Genomic DNA, 22,582 nt, shown 5'->3' on the forward strand with positions numbered 1-22,582 from the left:
TTCTGCCCACAGTATATTAAAGTCTACCATGAACGTAGCAGAGCGCCAGGCTTAGCTTCTACTGTTTGTTAGCTTCATTAGCCTCGTAGCTCCAGCGCTAAAACTGAGGAATCAAACTTCAGACACCGAACACGTGTTGGAGGGGTAACGGGGGAAACTGGGGTCCTTTTTTTTTACAAACTACGTCTTGCGGAAAATCTTTCTGAAGTCCATGTAATCAGACACTTCGGTCACACAGACAGCAGCAGCGCCGCTCCTGCCAGCACCCACTTGGCCGGCGGGTGGCGCGTTTTGAGGTGGAAGCTCCAGACGTAGGTGGGCCCGCGGAGCTTGGTCCGGTACACTGGACACTCGTAGGTGTTCTTCAGCTCCAGCTGGTCAGCGGGCACCGCTCGGACATACAGCACTGGCATGGCTGGAGTTAACTCTTTTAGCACAGCCTCTGCCAGCACACCTGCAGAACTGTCCCAGCGTGCACCTGTGAGGGACACACACACCACAGGAGGGCGAAATGAGGAAAATGTAATACTGAGATGCCTGGAGTCAAACACAACACACAGTATGTATCATTGATATTTTATCTGAGGGGGCAAAAAGTGATGTGCCAGAAATAAGTAGTGCCAAAAAATACAATAACAAGAGGAAAAAACAATCAGTAAAACATAAATAACAACCACACAATGACACCACTGACTGTTTACAAGCTCTCTACAACATTATAGAGCCATATCGCCCCCTACACTTCCTGTAGTGTATTACAGTCTCTCAGAGTGACTGTGTGGATCATATGAACATTATAGAGGCTTTTTAAATGAAACAGAAGAAGCCATATCGCCCCCTACACTTCCTGTAGTGTATTACAGTCTGTCAGAATGATTTTATAACAGAATGATTGGTACAAGTTTGGCATCGTTACAACCACAGAACCCTTTTTGGTGCTTTATAGAACCATACCCAACACATTCTCCATCTGGACAACCATTTCACCATGCGGAGAACCGTTTAAGCATGAAAAGGGTTCTTTGAGTGTTCATGGTTTTACATAGAACCTATTTCTTTACTGAAGAAACCTTGAGTGTAGCACACAGACTGCAGCAGTATAAACGCAGTGCATTTGTCAGTCTCAGGGCAGAAGATATCAGAGAAAATTCTGAAAGTCACCATCTTCTCTCACCTTCCATGTAGAGTCCGTGAACGTAAGCGCCCTCTCGAGGTGGGTGGCCATAATCGTCCTTCGTCTTCTTCGTCACGTCCACACACAGAGCCGTCCTGTCCAGTGGCCACTTGTTCTTGCGAGCTATGCTCTGCATGACGGCTGGAAGGAGGAAGATCATCTCAGACACGGCTGGAACGTGTTTGTGTTGATGTTTGTGTTTGTGTTGATGTTTGTGTTTGTGTTGAGGTTTGTGTTTGTGTTGATGTTGAGGTTTGTGTTTGTGTTGATGTTTGTGTTGGTGTTGAGGTTTGTGTTTGTGTTGGTGTTGATGTTGAGGTTTGTGTTTGTGTTGTGTTGGTGTTGATGTTGAGGTTTGTGTTTGTGTTGGTGTTTGTGTTGGTGTTGATGTTTGTGTTTGTGTTGGTGTTGATGTTGGTGTTGATGTTGAGGTTTGTGTTTGTGTTAGTGTTGATGTTGGTGTTGATGTTGAGGTTTGTGTTTGTGTTAGTGTTGATGTTGAGGTTTGTGTTTGTGTTGATGTTTGTGTTTGTGTTGATGTTTGTGTTTGTGTTGGTGTTTGTGTTGGTGTTGATGTTGGTGTTGGTGTGACTGTGCGCTGCTCACCGGTAAGGAACGACTGTGGGCTGAACAGGCCTGAGAGCCAAACCACGGCTGGAAGCACAAAGTCCTGAGTCCAAGTGTCCAGCTCTCGACACTGGGAGAGAACATCACCAAACCTGAGGGACAAGTGAACACCAGCCAAACACCATGACCACCAGGAGCAGAGAAAGTGAACGTGTGGTTACTGCATCAACATGTTCCTCAAGTGAAAGACCCTTAAATGGTCAGAGACCACCGACAGAAACAAAATCTTACTACACACTTCTATAAACTAAGAATAGGTCAGCCAGGTGCACTGAAGTCGCTGTAGTTACTGACTAATAAGCCTTAGTGTGTTATAAGCCTGAGGCTGAATGAATAACTGACTCTAAATGTAGGTATTGTGATATAAACTGAGTCTGTTCTACAGTTTCTCATTAGGCTGAATGAATAACTGACTCTAAATGTAGGTATTGTGATATAAACTGAGTCTGTTCTACAGTTTCTCATTAGGCTGAATGAATAACTGACTCTAAATGTAGGTATTGTGATATAAACTGAGTCTGTTCTACAGTTTCTCATTAGGCTGAATGGGATTTTCAGTAATAAGACCCCTTTTTTCTGCTCTATCTGGAAGTTCTCTCTTCAGTGTTGATGTAACAGAGGGACAGTAGTCTGTGTACCACTGGGCCAGTGTTTTGGTGGAAGGGAAGGTCAGTCTGCTCCAGCTTTCTGGAACTCGGTCGTAGAACAGAGCCATCTGCAGGGCCTCCAGGTCTGGAGAGACGCTTAACTCGCCCTGAAAAAGACAAAACATTGAAGCACAGATCACATCAGCAGTCGTTATTTTGCTACACAGACTGTATCAGAAGTAACACCAGCTGAGTCTACAACACACGTCATTTCTTACACTGCTGTTAGCAAGTAATCCTGAGAGTAGAAAGAGTACTTAAGTGTTTTTATTCTGGGGTCGTATTACAGAAACTTCTTAACTATGAACTCTTACCTGTTTGGTCTCCATGACGACTGAATTTCGGACAGTATCTATTCCAGAATATCAGTTCCTACCTTCATAATCTCATCATGAACTCCAGATAAGAAAACAGCATCACACAAACATCCTAACTGGACTAAACCTCCTAAATCCTGTCCTAACTTTAGGATGAACCCCAACAGGGTCCTCACTTCTGTTTAAGGTCCGTTTCTATGGTTTTTAGGCAGCTGTGTCAGCAGCATAGTTCACTACCAGCATAATGAGCTCCATTTATTCCTACTGTAAAACGCTGCTTTCACTGTGAGATGATTTGCTTTTCTAACTCTGCGTTTTAAAGATCTCAGACGCTGCAGACTCGATCTCCACCGCCCCTCTGATCACCTTCGTGTGTTAATGTTGATGATGAAATATTACAGTGATGGTGGTGAATAATGAGGAGACGGAGCTGAACGTGTGTCTGTTTATTAGGAGGAGTAACGTTAGCGCGCTCGGCTAAAGCGTTTGGGAAATGGAGACTGAAACTGGGGAGCGGCGACGCTCTGATAAACAGCAGGGGGCGCTCTCACAGTATTCACACCTTACAGTTTATCACACTTTAGTTCTGTTTGATCTTCTTTACATCAGTAACAGCAGCTTAACTCACATTTTAACATTATTTTGATGATGTGTTTACATTTCAGCTGTGTGTGTGTGTGTGTGTGTGTGTGTGTATGGTGTGTTGCTAGGAAACAGACATGACAGCTGATTGTCGACTTTGACTGAGTAGGTTAAGATTTCCTAACTGGCGATAAGATGCTGTAAGATCAGATAAGGTTCCTAAATTAAGATCAGATTTGATTCTGTAATATGAATTAGTGAAAAATCTCATCTTGACCTAAAAGATCTTAACTCAGGTCTAAAGAGGGGAAGGTTCTATAATACGGCTCCTGGATGAAAATGCTGAAGTTCTCCTCTGAGGCACTCCTAACTCTGCGTGTCTGCAGGTTTGTTGGTACCTTCAGGGCGAGGAGCAGCTCTGTGAGAGACGTCTGTATCTTGGTGATCAGCAGGTTCATGCGCTCACACTCCTGCACACACACCAGGACGTACGGGCTGCGTCTGTCCGTCTTCACCAGGAGCTCCGTCACGTTATACTCCTCAGGCAGCTTCTCCAGCAGCTCCTCCAGCACAGCTTTCACCTGAGCATCACAGCAGGGTTACAGAACAACATCATTATAGCTCCATCACACCACAATACAATGCCTGATTAAAAGGCATCATAATCAATGCCTGAGAGCAGAAAACTGGGCAGTTCATCTTTAAATACAGCACATTAATGGGTTTCTGAACACAGTTTAAAAGGACTAAACCTCTGCTCTACAGCAGCTCTGAGAGGAGGAGTGTAATTAGTGCTGGGCGGCACTGAAAATATCAGATTTCATTACATTTTCATGTCACTGTATCAGATTATATTTAAATTGGCATTGAAAAGTCAGTAAATTCACACGAATAAAGTTAACAAGTTTAAATTAATCAAATCAATATGTTTGTAAGTTAATAGTATTAATAAAGTTAATATGTAGTTAGTATTAATAGATCTAATATGTTACAATTAATACAGTTAACATATAAGTACTAATAAAGCTAATAAGTTAATATTAATAAACTTAAGTTTGCATTGTTAATAAACTAGCATTATAAAGTTAATGAACTCGTGCATTAAATAAGTTAATAATTAGCATTAATAAACCAGTAAGTTAGTATTAATAGATTTAATAAGTTACTATTAATAAAATTCATATACAAGCATTATATAGGTTAGCATTAATTAAGTTATACATAGGCATTGAAAAGCTAATAAGTTAGCTTTAATAAAATTAATGTTTGCACTGATAGTTAATAAATTAGCATTAATAAAGTTAATGAACCCATTCATTAACTAAGTTAATAAGTTAGTATTAATAAAATTATTAAACACATCAAGTACTTAAGTAAATAAGTTGACATTAATAAAGTTAATAAACCCGTACCTTAATAAAGCTAATGCATTAGCATTAATAAAGTTAATAATTTAGCACTATTGAATATTAATAAGCTCCAAACACAATCTGAGGTGCCCATCAAATTACATATATTCAATATTAACTGGTAGGTTCTGAATGTCATGAATAAAGGGCACAAAATAGAATTTAAAACAACACAAATATACGTCACATATAGAGCTGCACAATACGGAGAAAGTACCACGCTGTGAACACAGAGCTGCAAACTGTAATTACGGAATTACAAGCTGGAAATGTGACACTGTTGTTTTAGACCTTCTCCTCCGAACTCTGCGCTGCTTCCTCTCCCACTGCAGAGTCTCTGGGCTGCAGTTCCAGCAGCGTCCTGAAGAGGGAGTCGGACGTGGCGGTCATAAACTCTATCTCTGCGTTAGGATGAAGGCCGTACAGACTCGGGTTTTCTGCCGGCAGCCTTTCGTCCACGTAGCTGTGATAGGCAGCGTAGTCCAGGTCAGGAGGAGCAGCGAACCCAGGGCAGAGAAACAGCTCCCCTTCAAACTGACCAGGACAAAAGGAGCAATCAAAACCCACTCACACAGTTCAGTTCAGCAGAGTGAATGGGTGGGGCTAAACTGCTGTAGACTGAATGGTGGGGCTAAACTGCTGTAGACTGAATGGTGGGGCTAAACTGCTGTAGACTGAATGGTGGGGCTAAACTGCTGTAGCTGAATGGGTGGAGCTAAATTGCTGTAGACTGAATGGGTGGGGCTAAACTGCTGTAGGCTGAATGGGTGGAGCTAAACTGCTGTAGGTGGAATGGGTGGAGCTAAACTGCTGTAGGCTGAATGGGTGGAGCTAAACTGCTGTAGGCTGAATGGGCGGGGCTAAACTGCTGTAGACTGAATGGGTGGGGCTAAACTGCTGTAGCTGAATGGGTGGGGCTAAACTGCTGTAGGCTGAACGGGTGGAGCTAAACTGCTGTAGGTGGAATGGGTGGGGCTAAACTGCTGTAGGCGGAATGGGTGGGGCTAAACTGCTGTAGGCGGAATGGGTGGGGCTAAACTGCTGTAGCTGAATGGGTGGAGCTAAACTGCTGTAGGCTGAATGGATGGAGCTAAACTGCTGTAGGCGGAATGGTGGGGCTAAACTGCTGTAGCTGAATGGGTGGAGCTAAACTGCTGTAGGTGGAATGGGTGGGGCTAAACTGCTGTAGGCGGAATGGGTGGGGCTAAACTGCTGTAGCTGAATGGGTGGGGCTAAACTGCTGTAGCTGAGTGGATGGAGCTAAACTGCTGTAGACTGAATGGTGGGGCTAAACTGCTGTAGCTGAATGGGTGGAGCTAAACTGCTGTAGGTGGAATGGGTGGGGCTAAACTGCTGTAGGCTGAATGGGTGGAGCTAAACTGCTGTAGGTGGAATGGGTGGGGCTAAACTGCTGTAGGCTGAATGGGTGGAGCTAAACTGCTGTAGGCGGAATGGGTGGGGCTAAACTGCTGTAGGCTGAATGGGTGGAGCTAAACTGCTGTAGGCTGAATGGATGGAGCTAAACTGCTGTAGGCTGAATGGTGGAGCTAAACTGCTGTAGACTGAATGGTGGAGCTAAACTGCTGTAGGCTGAATGGGTGGGGCTAAACTGCTGTAGCTGAATGGGTGGGGCTAAACTGCTGTAGCTGAATGGGTGGGGCTAAACTGCTGTAGCTGAATGGGTGGAGCTAAACTGCTGTAGCTGAATGGGTGGAGCTAAACTGCTGTAGCTGAATGGGTGGAGCTAAACTGCTGTAGGCTGAATGGGTGGAGCTAAACGGTTATGGATTGAATGGTGATCATGTGTAAACGTATTTATGGTTGTGACATCATAACCACGATGGATTGAGCACAGGCTGTTTCCATATAGGGGCTGCATGGACTGGATATTGATTTTGATAATGTTGTTATTATTAAAAAGCGTGATCCGGCCCTTTAAAGCACAGCCACGCCTCATAATGAGCCTCTCTGTCTCCGAGGCTCTCAGGCTGGTTCCTCATTCGCAGCACATCTCTAATCTGGGGACAAACAGCACCTGAGCTGGATCTGGAGCTCTGTCCTCCTGCAGATGAGACTGCGCTCTAATCGATAGCAGAGTCAGGCTGGACTGTGCGTGATTGATGGCTGTTTGACCCCAGGCTTAATGAGACCCAGTGAAGAACAGCAGAGGATGGCCAGGATATCCAGGAACATCCAGGGAAATGACCTCACAGTGGGGTTAATGACCAGCACGAGTAAAACACGCTCTCATTTCATGACGCACAGTCAGGTAAACCTAAAAATACCATTCAATCCACAAACAAACCTCCTACTGTACCACAGTAACACCTCTGTAACACAGAGCTTATTTACACATCTGTACAGACGTTCATATCATTCTGCAATATTCTGTGTCTAATAATTATTACAGTTGTTATCAGTCTGTGTCTGTCTGGTCTGTTCAGTGTGTTGATGTCATACAGGTGTGACTCACCAAGACTGATTCCTTCTATGTGTAACACACTTAGAAATAAAGTGATTCTGATTCAACACATGCTGTCATTTCTGAGGTATTGATTAATACAGTATATACAGCACATTATAGATCATATATAGAACATTGTTTTAAAGTTTAAACTTTCACACCTCTTAAAATATTCACGGTGGAGGGGGTTTAAACTCTGATTCTAATAAATATAATGTGATTTAGATGATTTAAGACTGTTTAAAGGCACTGAGTAAATGGTTCTGCGCTCCTCTTTGGGTCAGAACATTGTCATCACATCAATATACAAAATAAGACAAGATAAGATAATCCTTTATTAGTCCCACAATGGGGAAATTCTCAAATCAAACTCATAATATCTGAGTTCTGTTTATAGTCTCTGTGTATTAAACTACCTCAAACCATTTAGTGCAACACCTGCTATTATGTAAATGCAACAATTGTCTTATACGCTTATGTGAATATGCTAATAGACATACTTCTATTCCTATTCTCTCATATTCTACACTGATTTATGTCTATTTTATGTTTTAAGTTTATGTACAATTATGTCTTACCATGGTAACACTGCAATTCCTTCCTTCCTTCAAAGTCCTTCCTTCCTTTCTTTCCATCTTTCCATCTGTCTGTCTGTCTTTGTTATTTATTTCTTACCATGTTGTAAACTCAGAAAAGGCAGATGCAATGCAAGATTTCACCACTAGGTGTCACAAAGTAACCAGCTTTATTATTTTGATCATGTCCTGAAAGCTTTGGTGTATCAGAGCTCATTACTGGTTTAAGCACAAGCGTCAACGTCTAGAGACAGTAAGTTACATATTCACAGCCTCTAATACTGTACGCATTCACCGCTGCCTCTAAAGAGCATTCCACTGTTAAAATCATCAGAAACTACAGCAATTTATCCTGTTTTATTTCTGTGATATTTTCCTCTGATAATCATTCTAATTACTTCACTCAGAAACTTTAGCTTTACTGTATTTGACAGACAAACAGCTAAACAGTTAAAAGGGACAAAGAAACTAAACTCTAATCCCTCAAATGATCTGATCACTAAAGCACAACACCTTTACGATTCTACTTGGGTCACTATTTGTCAAGTCAAGAGGCTTTTATTGTCAGTCCATCTATGTACAGTGGAGTGAAATTACAAGGTGCAACAAGGAACAAGACTGCAGCTAGATTTTTGAGATTACTTCCCATCATGCCCCTGGTGGAAATTTACAAAAAACCCTTTTCCTTCTCCGCTCTGTGGCAGAAATGTGAAGACGCGCTGGCTGGGCGTGTGAAGATCTGGGGCTCAGTTCACTGTAGAACTAAATATAAAACTGTATATTCAGGAAGATCATCACCCAATGTTTTTAACTAAACTGTAAAATGTACAGTTACTTTTTTACTGAATATAAAGATTTACTGGGTGTTACGTACAAAACCGTAAAATATAAACAAAATAAGAAACCACTGTAACAGTATAAAAATAAAAAAACATTGAAGCTCCTTCAATAAAGCCGTTCCTAAAGTCCTCTGAACATTTCCTCACATCACTGTTACACTCAGTGAACCTGAAATATTTAAACAGCCAGTTTACATTTTTTAGTTTACTATTTGCATAAACCGATATTAAAGCCGATATTAAAGCCGATATTAAACACGGTTGCAACGTCAACACAAGAAAAAGACCGACTTAAGGCCATGATTTTTCACAATTTGAGCACAATCAAATCTTTGAGATGTGAACAGAGTCGTTCAGAGTGGTTTGGTTTCTAGAGAAACTCACCGAGTCAGAACTGTTCACAGTGGTGGTGATAGGAACCAGACGTCTGAAGAGCTGAACTGTCCTCACAGTTCCATCATAGAAAGTTAATACGTGAAATCGTTATTAATGTGCTGGCTAACAGCTTTTTATTGATAGTTCTGAGATCAAATTTTGGCCTAAAATGTATATTTTTAACATCTATTCAGGGTGAAGATGTACGTGCACGGTGGTGTAAGGCAAAATAGCACCCCCAAAATGATTATTTTCAGATATACCACTTTTACAGAAATGGTGTTTTATCAAAACTACCATAAAACAGTGTCTCAGTCATCAGGCAGTGAATTCATAACCATTTCATGTAGGAACTTTCTGTGAGGGAGCTTTTAGAGGTGGACGTCTGGTTCCTATCACCACCACTGTGAACAGTTCTGACTCGGTGAGTTTCTCTAGGAACCAAACCGCTCTGAACGTCTCTGTTTACATCTAAAACACTTAATTATGTCGAACCATTGAAAAATCAGTGGAGTTTCCCTTTAAGACAGCTATCCTGAGCACTTTACACCAAACATTCGAGACGAAACGAGTGCGACGCAACTCTAGCAAGTCTCTCATGATTTTATTCCGACACTGGAAATCTGTCTGCGACAGTGAAATCTCTCGTAAAGTGGTTTGGTGTGAGGGCGCAGTGCGGCAGTAAAGAGGGCGCAGTGCGGCAGTAAAGAGGGCACAGTGTGGCAGTAAAGAGGGCGCAGTGCAGCAGTAAAGAGGGCGCAGTGCGGCAGTAAAGAGGGAGCAGTGCGGCAGTAAAGAGGGCGCAGTGCGGCAGTAAAGAGGGCGCAGTGTGGCAGTAAAGAGGGAGCAGTGCGGCAGTAAAGAGGGAGCAGTGTGGCAGTAAAGAGGGCGCAGTGCGGCAGTAAAGAGTGTGGCAGTAAAGAGGGGCAGTGCGGCAGTAAAGAGGGCGCAGTGCGGCAGTAAAGAGTGTGGCAGTAAAGAGGGCGCAGTGTGGCAGTAAAGAGGGCGCAGTGCGGCAGTAAAGAGGGAGCAGTGCGGCAGTAAAGAGGGCACAGTGCGGCAGTAAAGAGGTTGCAGTGTGGCAGTAAAGAGGGCACAGTGTGGCAGTAAAGAGGGAGCAGTGTGGCAGTAAAGAGGGCGCAGTGCGGCAGTAAAGAGGGAGCAGTGTGGCAGTAAAGAGGGCACAGTGTGGCAGTAAAGAGGGAGCAGTGTGGCAGTAAAGAGGGAGCAGTGTGGCAGTAAAGAGGGCGCAGTGCGGCAGTAAAGAGGGCACAGTGTGGCAGTAAAGAGGGAGCAGTGTGGCAGTAAAGAGGGCACAGTGCGGCAGTAAAGAGGGCGCAGTGCGGCAGTAAAGAGGGTGCAGTGCGGCAGTAAAGAGGGCGCAGTGCGGCAGTAGAGAGTGTACTGTGTTCAGATAAGCTCAGTGGGGGTTCTACTGCTGTGCTGTGAACTGCTTTACCAGTTTGGGGTTGAAGAGTTCCTGTAGGTATGTCCTGCAGAGCCTCCTGTCCCACTCGTCAGTGATGTGTCCTCCGTACATGATCTCTCCAACCAGGTAACACAGGTCCTCCCACGGCACCTCGACAAGAACACGACAAATCAGAACCAACGTCTGGACCTGGTCTGTTAAAGCTGGACTCCAGTTTGACTGGGACTGAATACAGCTACACTCCTAAAACAGATGGTTCTTCAAGGGTTCTTTAGTAAAGAAAATAGTTCTATGTAGAACCATGCACACTGAAAGAACTCTCTGCATGATTAAAGGGTTCTTTTAGTCTTGAAAGTGTTTTTCAGATTGATAGAGAATGAGCTGTAGATGGTTCTACATAGAACCGTCTTGTAAAGAGTTCTATACAGCACCTAAAAGAGTCTTCTACCGTGACAAGCTTGGCTTCGTAACAAAAGATGAACACTTTTTTGGTGATAAAGAACCATTTTTGAAAATGGTTCTAAAAAGAACCATCTACAGCACATTCTCCATCAATCTGAAGAACCCTTTCAAGACGCAAAGAACCCTTTAATCATGTAAAGGGGTGTTTGAGTGTACATCATTTTCTTTACTAATGAACCCTTGGAGAATGGAGAGTGTACACACTTGACCCTGTAACAGTAGAAGAACCTTCTTTTCTTCATAAATAGATCACTAAAAGGAGATAAAACAGATTTAAATATATCTAAATAAAAGAAATACAGGTGTAGAAATAGCAGCAATGACAGCTGGAAAAACATACAGAGATGATAAAAATGCTGTAAATATGTAAATTATACATCACAGATTACAGCGAGAACAATATGGTGTACGAAAAACACCCAATTTAACTAGAGCAGTGATTGAATTTGTTGCGTGGAACTGTGTTTTATAGAACTCTCAGGGCAACTTACAACTCACAACATGCAACTCACAACATGCAACTCACAACTTACAACTCACAACATGCAACTCACAACATGCAACTAGCAGCATGAAAGCTTCTCTGGCCTTAGAGACACAAGAGTAATGAAAGACTCATTGACTCATTAATGAAGGGCTCATATCACTACATTTCTCTGTATTAAATTAAATAAAGAAGTCATAATTCATTTCTGACCATTTTTCAATCTCTCTATCACAATTAAACATTCTGTTTTTGTTGCTGTGCTTTTAAGACTGATATATGTAAATGAGCTCTGTTCTGATTGGCTGTGCCTCATTCAGTGGCTGTCTGTGCTGAAAAAGCCTTTATAGATTCCGTGTGCGCTGTGGGCTGAATAGAAAGTAAGTAAGTAAGCTTTATTTATATAGCACATTTCTAACACACAGCTATAAAGTGCTGCACAATAAAATTATTAAAAGAAAAGTTAGAATAATAAAAAGAAATTAAACACACACACAGTTAAACAACTAATCTGAAACAGTTCCTATATGAGGACTTAACCTGAACCTAAACTGCTGCCACTCCGTTACAGGACTCAGTCATCACATCACAGCAGTGCAGCTCCGTCGTTCAGTTTCGGCAGTGACTGTGGTGATGTGGCGTGTTTTAGTCGTGTGAACCGTTGAATGCAGCACTCTGTGAGCTGCACTCTGTGAGCTGCACTCTCAGCTCGTCACCACAGAAATGTGAAACGTGCTGCGAGGTGGATCGAGAGCATCTCACAGCAGATGACAGAAGCTGGAAGTTCACAGTCATTTGTACCTGTATTGTTTTGCAAATTGCTTCCTTCATCAGCCCTAATTGCAGTGATCACTTACGGAGCGGCGCGAGGCGTCAGCGCAGTACGTGTAATTACATTTAGCACGACGCTTCATTGGCCGCCTAATGAATCCCCCCGAACACGCACACAGGTTACTGTTTGGTTAACATAATGAAGGACATTCGTTTTTTTCCTAGGAGGGAGGTGTGCTGGCAGTATAATTGGTTGTGACCAGAGTGATGCAAAGAAGAACAGCACTATGAGATCTCGGGGACGCAGCGGAGATGCGAGTCCTCGTTTCTCTCAGGTGTGAATAAATTAGTCTGGTGGGGAAAAATCTGCAGGAATAACTTCTCCTCTGTCTCTTCTGTCAGCAGCTCGACAACAGATAAACATACAGCAGCCGCAGAAACGATCTGAAGCGTCTCTAATCTGTGCTGAACCACATATTGAGAGCAAATCTTCTATACGTGTTAGAAATGAGCCGTCAGGATTTCAGGAGCTCTCAAACTTTCTCATGACTCTGGACGAGAGGTTGCTCTCGTCCAAACAAACAAACAATAATTTATGAAATAAAATAAGCACAATCTCATCAAAGTGTCCTTAATCTTTCCACTTTTATTCACTATTACTGTTCATTCCACCAGCAAACGCAGCAGAACACCATGACTAAAGAGTGACCACTCCTTAAACACGCCCACAAAGCTATTCAAAACAACAGTGAAGTATTCAGAGCTCAGATATTTACAGTGATTCTGTTCTGATCTATTTAAACAAAAGACATTAATAGAGACAATAATAAGCTAAAAATATACACCATCATCATTTATAGGGCTCTTTCTGCTGGGAGGAGTCTGTCTTAAACCTTAACCCCTAAACTTACACTTGTGACAATAATACTTACATTTTTTGTATATTTTTTGCATTTTTCAATGTTTTCATACTTCTGGTTTCTTTCATCATGAGTTAAATTTTTAAATAAAAAAACTCAAAAAATGCTGTCCCACGTTTTCATGTCACTACCGACACACAGAGTTTTAGTCTGTAGGCGGAGCCTTATTTTAACCACACCCCTGCATTTCAGAGCAGGAAGTGGGGCTGCATCCCTGTCCCTCATGGCCACATGGTGAGCAGTTAGATCTGTTTTGAAGTAAATGTATCTCAAAGTCTGAAAATCAGTGTGGAACATTAAGAATCGTCACTTCCCGAAACACAGATTTTCATCTTTTTAGTGTTTTAATGAAAAATATGATGATTTTCTGTGTGAACAGCTGTTCAAAGCTGAGTTTGCTGGTCATGAACTGCTGAGTTTCTGAGCTCAGAATGAGCTAAAACTGTCACTGAAACAGACACTACTGAAACAGACACTACTGAAACAGACACTACCGAAACAGACACTACTGAAACAGACACTACCGAAACAGTCACTACTGAAACAGTCACTACTGAAACAGACACTACTGAAACAGTCACTACTGAGACGGTCACTACCGAAACAGTCACTACTGAAACAGTCACTACTGAAACAGTCACTACTGAAACACTTGGTACAGTTTGGTAGAGTTATGGTTTGTTTTGGGATGTTCAGTCATTAGCTTTAATAAAATAATCATAATTAAGGTTTAGAGTCACTCAGAGAAAAAGGGTTTTAGTCTGAAGTAAATGAGCACATTAGTGACCCGATACTCGATACCAGTATCAGTATCAATGCGTCCCTAATCATGAGAAATATCGTGTGTCGATAGTATCGTGTTATATTTTTGCCATATCACCGATCCTTAAATACTTTTTAAGGTCTACTGTTATAGACAGGTGCGTGTCACAGAGAGGTGAGGTTTCCAGTCCTGGATTTTCTGATCACTGGGTACATTTTTTTTTGCTGAACTGTCACTGTAAGAGCTGCAACACACCTTCTCCAGCTGATAAAGCCTTACTGTAGAATGAGTCTCCAGGTGGTTGTAGAGCACGCTGGTGGAGATGGTGAGGTCTCCGGTGTTGAAGGGGTAGCAGCGGTTCCAACCCTGAGGCCCGAACTTCCTCCTCTCACTCACACAGGCATGAAAATAGCAGAGAGAGAACAGCAGCGCTTTAAACTCCTGCTCATGAGAGCTCATCTCCACAGTGTCCTACAGCACATCACAGGAGAGAGAGAGAGAGAGACAGAGAGAGAGACAGAGAGAGACAGAGAGAGAGAGAGACAGAGAGAGAGAGAGACAGAGAGAGAGACAGAGAGAGACAGAGAGAGACAGAGAGAGAGAGAGAGACAGAGAGAGACAGAGAGAGAGAGAGAGACAGAGAGAGACAGAGAGAGAGAGAGAGAGAGAGAGAGAGAGAGAGAGAGAGAGACAGAGAGAGAGAGAGAGAGAGACAGAGAGAGAGATGAGACCTACAGAAAAGGTGAAATACCAATCTACTGGTATCATTCTGCACAGTGGTGGTGATAGGAACCAGACGTCCACCTAGTTATTAAAATCCAGATGGCTGCTACTGCACTTTTGTCCACTTTTATAACGTTATAGATAACAGTAAGTCATAAAGCAGTTAAAGCTGGGCAATACGACAATATTTTTTCATTATCGTGATAAATTATATTACAATAAGCTTTTCTGAGAATGTTATGAATATTATCGGTATTTAAAGAACAAAAACTCTGTGTGGAGATGTTCAGTATCTCTCTGACTTCATTATGTGGTTTCTGTCACTGTATGACTCACTGTTACCTATGAACATTTCAAATTCAGAATTCAGACAGTGGTATTGTTTTAACTGTGCAACATACTCCAAACGTCGTGACTGACTAACTACATTTAGAGTGAAGCCTTGCGTTCACTACACGACGTCTACAGTCTTAACAGATTATAAAAAGACTGGGCGTCTCACACCATCAGACTGGTTCTTGCACGGTTTTTGGCCGTCAAAAATATTGGGGATCACACACTAAATGACTTTTAAGCTGTTGCTGAACCGAACGGAACTCAAGCGAACTCACACGAACTCTCACGTTCTCCCGTTACTCGGAGGTGCAAATAAATAAAACGTGGAGCTGCTGCTGCTGTTTTCTCTGCCGTTTGCACTGAAACAATAAAGAAGCAGCAGGTAAACATGTTTAAGTGGATCACTGATTTAAAAATGTGATCAGTTGGTATTTTTAGAGTTTTAAATGTACATAAACTCGATTGTGCCTTAAACCCAGCTCATTAAAAAGCTTCACTCCACACGGGAGTTTTCTTTGTTTACTTGCTGTATTTTCTTCTTTCGTGTTCTCAGTTTTCAGTGGCTGTAGGAGGAGTCTGTTCAGATTGAGCTGTTGACCAGTTTACACTAGATTACACTCAGAGTTGGGTCAAAAAAATCATGTCTGACAGTCCGACTGTCTGAAACGTGATCAGGGGGCAGTAAATCTGAGTCAGTGCTGCTCACACACGACTCGATTCTTTCTCCAACTGTCGACTCTGACTGATCCAACTGACTGATCTGCAGACTAGAGCCGACCAGCTCAGACTCAGACTGAGAATCAGGACTATAATCGGGGTAAAAGTCGTGTAGTGTAACCCCAGCCTTAGAGGGAGATTGTGTGCCTTTAATGTTTGTGGATCTGCTGCTTTAATTCGAGCTCAGGTGTGTCTCTATGTGGAGGTGTGTGACTCTGACCTGGCTGAAGGTGTTCAGTGCCGCATGCAGGCTGGCGCTCATGCCGGTGGGTGGCTCGTTGGTGAGTTTGAGTGAGTTCTCCAGGATGGCTCTGGGGATGATGTGCTGGTCGGGACTGGGGGCAGGCTGGCCAGACAGAAACACTCTGTACTGGGGGTCAGCGTCCTGCCCTGTGAGCTCCATTAAATCTCCCAGACGACCCAGCCAGCGCTCCACTAAGTGCACATTCTGAGACAAACAGCAAGAATTCACCACACAGTCTTTAAAGGATCACTCAGTGCGCATTCAAACGGCACTTTTTACACATTTCTTGGGGTGTTTATGTACAAATATAGCTATAATTACATTTAAGAGGCTGAATGGGAGGGGCTAAACTGCAAGAGGCTGAATGGGAGGGGCTAAACTGTCCTGATCTGAACTGGATTTGTCGCTTATTAGCAGCAGGAGAAGGTCCCGTTAGCTGTGTGGTACCTGTAGAATGACCCAGTGTCCTTTCACAGCTGCCGTCTCCACAGCGCTCTGAGCGGCTTTCTCCTGACCCTGTCCCAGAGAGATGCTGTGGAGGTTCCCCCGCTCTGTGGAGAAGCCCAGCTTCAGCCCTGTGGAGAACGTCCACACACAGCACAGCTGAAGAGAATTTCTTCATAAAAATGTGTAAAATCTGTTAAAGTCTGATTCAGAACTCTTACCCAGCGTCTCCACATCTCTCAGAGGGTTGACTCCAGGAGACAGGATGAAGAAGACTGGTGTGGAAGGACTGGTCTCCTCAAAGATCTTCTCAAACTCCACCTTTCCAGCGTCCACATATCTGGAGCCCAGGCTCTCCTCCACAAAGTCCCTACCACAAATTAACCAACCACACACACTTAGAGAAGCAGGACGCTTCCCATATGGAAAAAACATATATGCACGTGTAGTTTTATATACATTTCAAGTACATTGCAGTCGATGCTGAAATACATCCCAGACACTAAAATGTATTTCAGAATATTTTGCCATATTAAGCAGATATATTTTAAAATGCATTTATTTTAAAATGTATAGGGAAATATTACACATAGAAATGTACCAAACAAAAACAAACGTATGTAAATGTGTTTATCAAATCCATCTGAAAATGTATGAAAAGCTCTATATAGCACCAAAAAGGGTTCTTCTAATGTTATGATGTTAAGCTACACCGAACCATATACAACACATTCTCCATCAATATGTAGAGCATTTCATGCAAAGAACTCTTTAATCATGCAAAGGGATCTTTAAGTGTTCATAGTTCTCTATAAAACTCTTTTCTTTACTAAAGAACCCCTGAAGAACCACCATTTTTAAATGTGTGCGTAAGAAGTCCATGTTACTTATTACCCTGCATTAGTTTGTGTCCAACTCCTGATTACTGACATTACAGGAGTGTTCTTCTGCAGGAGACCACCAGAGAGGACCCCAAATGTCCTAACACACTTCCTAGTGCTTGTTATCTGCAAGCTTAAGTGACATTTGCCATTCTGCCATTTGGACTCATACCTGAGTGGAGGTAATGAAGGGTCAGTCTCACCTGAGAGCGTAGCTCATCCTGTCTGGGCGCATGGCTCTGAGAATAATCAGTTTCTGCAGGGGGCTCTTCTTCTTCCAGTCCAGAGGGAGGCGCTCTCTCTCTGGACACTCAGACTCCACCAGCTTCCTCCAGCGCTTAGCCGAGCCCTCCACATCCCGGTCCAGCCCCCGAAACGCCTCCAGAACCGACAGGGCCTGAGGAGGAGGTTTCGGACATACATGGACTGTTAGTGCTATAATTAAAGGACAAAGATCTCTGAAAACCTAGATAAGACGTAAATTAGAGTGGTTTGATATAAAATGCTTCATTTAGAGAAACCGAGTCAGAACTGTTCACAGTGGTGGTGATAGGAACCAGACGTCCACCTCTAAAAGCTCCCTCACAGAAAGTTCCTACATGAAATGGTTATGAATTCACTGCCTGATGACTGAGACACTGTTTTATGATAGTTTTGAGAAATTAAACTCCATTCATGGTGGAGGGATACATGCAGGGCGCTGTGAGGCAAAATAGTCCCCAAAGAAAACTTATTATTTCAGATTTTCCACTATTTTCCATCATCAACATTCCATATAAACTCAGAAGACTCGTGTAGGTTCACTGGTGGTTCTGGATAGTGAATAAAATGTCTATATCTGTGTTGTAGTCATGGCGACCCCTGGTTCCTATCACCACCACTGTAAAGACATCTGAACCATTTCACACCAGATCATTCTCTCAATGGCAGCATTACACAGACATTTTGGAAACATGGTCTTTCACAAAAAGCCACAAGAAAAACAAATGAAGTTCAAGAGCTGCAGCACATTTTCAACATACTTTACACTGCAGCTCCATTAGTGACCCACGCGTCCAAACTGTGTGAGCAGAACTGACTGCAGGTCATAACCGGGCAGTTCTTACCCTGATGGCTCCCCAGGCCTGTGCAGACAGGAAGCTCACAGGACTTCCACTGGTGCCCTCTACAGGTAGACGCAACAGCAGATCCAGCTCCTCTGCTTCAATGGACCCCTCCATCAGGAGAATCTACAGAGACCAGAGATTCACCTCCAGCTTTATTCATGGGAAGAAGAGTGCTGTTCAAATGAAACTGAAGCCATATCGCCCCCTACACTTCCTGTAGTGTATTACAGTCTGTCAGAGTGACTGTGTGGATCATATGAACATTATAGAGCTTTTTAAATGAAACAGAAGAAGCCATATCGCCCCCTACGCTTCCTGTAGTGTATTACAGTCTGTCAGAGTGACTGTGTGGATCATATGAACATTATAGAGCTTTTAAATGAAATAGAAGAAGCCATATCGCCCCCTACACTTCCTGTAGTGTATTACAGTCTGTCAGAGTGACTGTGTGGATCATATGAGCTTTGCAGAGCGCTATGTATAAAAGATATTTGCTAATAAATATAAATATTCATTTAGAAATCACTTTAGTAAACAAATAATCACAATTAAGCACTTTGGTGTTTCAGGAAATGACATCTTTCCATAATGAAGCCTGTTGACTGATCACCGCAGCCCTGACTGTGCAGACTGCCAGCAGCAGGTGAAGCAGGTGTCGTCCTCAGAGGGATTTGCATTGTGCCAGGCGGCCCTCCCTCCTGTCAGCGCTGACCAGCTGAGGGGGAGCTGTGAGAGGTAATCAATAAGAGTGGAGCGGCTCCTCTGACAGAGCCTAATGGAAGTTAATGTAGGGGCAGAAAAGTGCAGTGATTGATGTCGATGACAGGATGGTGGGGAGGGAGTATCGGGGGGAGTGTGGGTGTTTTGGGGTATTGTGGCTCCTCCCCCTCACCTGGAAGGTGGTTTGGGTCAGGAAGGTGAGTCGGTCCCTCTGAAAGAGCCCCCTGCTGGTGTACTGGAAGACTGAATAAGTGACCGCCTCAGTGAGGGAGTGGACACGTGCCGTCACGTCTTCGCGGTGAGGAGCGCGCTCGATCGCTTTGTGGAACACGGCACTGAAAGACTGAGAGATGATGTAGATCAAGTTAAATCAAGTCAAATCACTCTGACAGTTGCTGAATTATATATTATATTACAGTAGGTATATCAGAGCACTGCGCTGTTCACCTTGAGTGAATACTGGTACATGGGGTTGATGTAGTGCAGGTCTTTAATGATGTAGTAGAGAAAGAGCCGCTCTCTGCGCTACAGGGCGATAGAGCTCTCGAGCTGCCTTGATTTTCAGTTCAGTCTCTCTCGCCTCGACGACCTGGAGAGACACACAAACACACAAATACACAAGCATCCCACTGTTAGTCTAATGTAGTGATGCTGAGAACCTGTTCTAACAGCAGATTATTAGCATACTGAGAAGAATTTTCTCATTCCTTCAGTTTCAAGCACCATTTCAGATGAACTGTAATCACATTACTTTCAGTTATTATCGCCAAAATGTTGACAGTCTTGATGAACAGTGTTATCTGTGCACTGAGTGACCAGAGGCTCTTAAATGTGGTACCATCTTTTGTGGGAAGTTGGTTTAGATTAGGTGTTTGAAACTCAACAGCCTCCAAAACCTGCCTGAATACTGATGCCAACTTAAGTCTGATCCATTTTCACAAATAAAATTATGATGTTATCTAATAAACTAGCCAATGTCAGCTAACACAGAAGCTAGCTAGCGTTAGCCTTGTTGGACCAGTTCCTCTGAACCTACAGCGTGCTTTATTAGCTTCAGACGTTACTTCAGGAAACTTTTCAGCGCCACCGTGTGGCCAAGTTAAGAAAAGCAGACTGGTGAATAAGGCCTAATTTTTAATAATAATAACAGAAAAACAAACAGACTTATCTGTGCATTTGGAAAGCGAATAACCCTAATTAGCATCACACAGCAGTGAGCTGATGTGTTCTAGAGTGTTCTCCACCTTGTTGTGGATGTCAGTGGCCGTGCTCTTGGTGTGTTCCAGCTGCTCCACTAAAGCTGCGTCTCTCAGGAAGCTTCCCTCGGCAGCGGAGAGCCGGTTCAGCAGCTCATCCTCCAACTGCTTCAGCTCGATCTGACACACGTTCTGCTGGACGCTCAGTTCCAACTGCACACAGGAACAAACACACAGCTACTGAGGAGCCTGAATGCGGGTGGAGTGGTGGGTTTTCCAGAGCAGAGCAGAGGGCTGTGTTTATAACCTCGAGTCGGCTAAGCTTCTACCGAGAACCCCGAACGTATTTTGCAGTTCACCTTTATTGATACCCTACGATAAAGGACATCACAGGCTATCAATAAAGGAATATCCAATAAACGAATATCTGAATCCCAAAATTAAAAACCGGATATCCGCCCACAAACGAATATCCAAGCAGTGGAATATTAGGGTCCAGCTCTACTCCTAAAACTCTACTCCTGAGTGACTCTATCTGCAGTGTGCAGGGTACGTCTGTATCTGACCTTCAGCCTCTCCAGGTCAGGCCTCTCGTGGGTGACCACCTGACCCAGGAGCTGCTCCTCCAGCCCGGCCCGCGTCACTGAGAAGTTAATGAGGGTGGTCTGGGCCTGCAGCTCCGGGGGGAAGTGAGGGTTGGCCAGTTTAGTGTGCAGAAAGAGCCGGAAGCTGCTGTTATACTCGCACTCCTTCCCGCCCAGTCTGACGGACCTGCAAGCAGATTGGACATTAAATAGTCAGCAGTTAGTTCTGACCACACAAACCAACTGGCTGAAATTCACCTCCCCAATGAGGAACTCAGCACACTGAAAGTGCTATATAAAAAAGATTGTTATAATAATAATAATAATAATAATAATATACATTTATTATAATTATTATTATTATTCCCAGTTTGGGGCTTTTTTTGCTTTGCCTTTTTATAATAATAATAATAATAATAAAAATAATAATAATAATACCATTATTATTATTATGTGAAACAGCAAAAACATTTTAATTTTTTGCTGTTAGCTGATATGATTTTTTTAATGTTGAAACAAATGGAAAATTAAAAAAAAACTGCAGACTGCAATTAATTATGTAACTATCATTTCTTTTGTAATTCTATTTAAACAGTAAACAATAACAAATTTAGCCTTTTAGGTCTTTCATATATTTGCTGTTCATACATTTCATCATATTTTTATCTATGTGATTAATAGTTATTTGATTAAATATAACAAATTCTAGATATTTCACAGATATAATATAAATCTCTGCATTGATTTATACATTTTCTTGTATTTATTTTTTTTTCTGAGGACCTTTGCGTGGTTCTTCAAGGGTTCTTTAGTAAAAAAAGATCTATATAGAACCATGAACACACAAAGAACCGTATGTATTCTTAAACAGTTCTCTGCATGGTGAAATGGTTCTTCAGAATATAGAACCATATACAACACATTCTCCATCAATCTGAAGAACCATTTAATCATGCAAAGGGTTCTTAAGAACCATCTTTTTTATGAGTGCACTGAAAACAGTCAGAATATATATAAATAAGCTCTGTTCTGATTGGCTGTGCCTCATCAAAAAAGCAGTCCGGGCTGAAACACCCCTTATGACTTCAGTGTGAGTGGGCGGGGCTAATCTACTGCAGGGTGAACAGGCGGACATATGTGGTGTTTTTTGTGACATCACAAAAAATAAAAATGGGCTGGTTTGGCAAATTAGTTTTCAAATAAAAACTGTGGACTGACTTTTAAACGTCATAAATCTTTAACAACCTAGGGATGTGTCGATACTGATATTGATATCGAGTGATACCAACATTCTGATACTTGCTGTGTCGTAATCCGAGTGTAGCTGCCGCGCTAATGAACAAACCCAGTGAAGGAGGATCTGCTCACTCAGAGAAGAGTCACTGACTCCATCACAGTCGGACACAAAGCTATCGCTCACTGAAACATTCTGCTGTGGCAAATTCCCACCAGGATACACTGAGAGATTATAGACTGTTTATAAACACACAATCACAACCGCTTCCCCAACATGGGTGGAGACACATAGGCCAACAAAACGGAGGAGAAAAAGTCAACATTTGCTACCAAAGTCTGCGTATGAGACTTTACTCTGTTTGACTGAGTAGAATATCGAGATATAAACATTAATACGGTGATTTTTCTGTAAATCAGGCTGCAGAGAGACCGAACTGTCCTACCGTGAACATCAGCGCCTGCTTTATCTTCAGCGCTCAGTGTTCGCAGCGCTGCTCAGCCTCTCAGCGTGTTGCTCAGTACTCGGTTATTCTGAGTGAATCAGCTTTATTGATAAC

At 42.8% G+C, this 22,582-nt stretch overlaps 1 protein-coding gene across 1 annotated transcript in view; it reads right to left on the reverse strand.

Moving 5' to 3' along the window:
- Positions 1-230: 230 nt before the first annotated feature.
- Positions 231-22,582, reverse strand: part of LOC118825795 (dynein heavy chain 11, axonemal) — a 119,351-nt gene continuing 96,999 nt past the window's right edge. Inside the window, 18 exon segments of the mRNA XM_036596623.1 lie at positions 231-478; positions 1,175-1,315; positions 1,781-1,893; positions 2,440-2,555; positions 3,746-3,928; positions 5,048-5,290; positions 10,469-10,588; positions 14,118-14,309; positions 15,835-16,062; positions 16,306-16,433; positions 16,524-16,672; positions 17,387-17,580; positions 18,290-18,412; positions 19,182-19,352; positions 19,457-19,516; positions 19,518-19,598; positions 20,254-20,418; positions 20,772-20,976. Of these exon segments, the coding sequence (XP_036452516.1) occupies positions 231-478; positions 1,175-1,315; positions 1,781-1,893; positions 2,440-2,555; positions 3,746-3,928; positions 5,048-5,290; positions 10,469-10,588; positions 14,118-14,309; positions 15,835-16,062; positions 16,306-16,433; positions 16,524-16,672; positions 17,387-17,580; positions 18,290-18,412; positions 19,182-19,352; positions 19,457-19,516; positions 19,518-19,598; positions 20,254-20,418; positions 20,772-20,976 (2,860 nt within the window).

This window comes from Colossoma macropomum, unplaced genomic scaffold (genome assembly GCF_904425465.1).
Source record: "Colossoma macropomum unplaced genomic scaffold, Colossoma_macropomum, whole genome shotgun sequence".
Taxonomy (NCBI): Eukaryota; Metazoa; Chordata; class Actinopteri; order Characiformes; family Serrasalmidae; genus Colossoma; species Colossoma macropomum.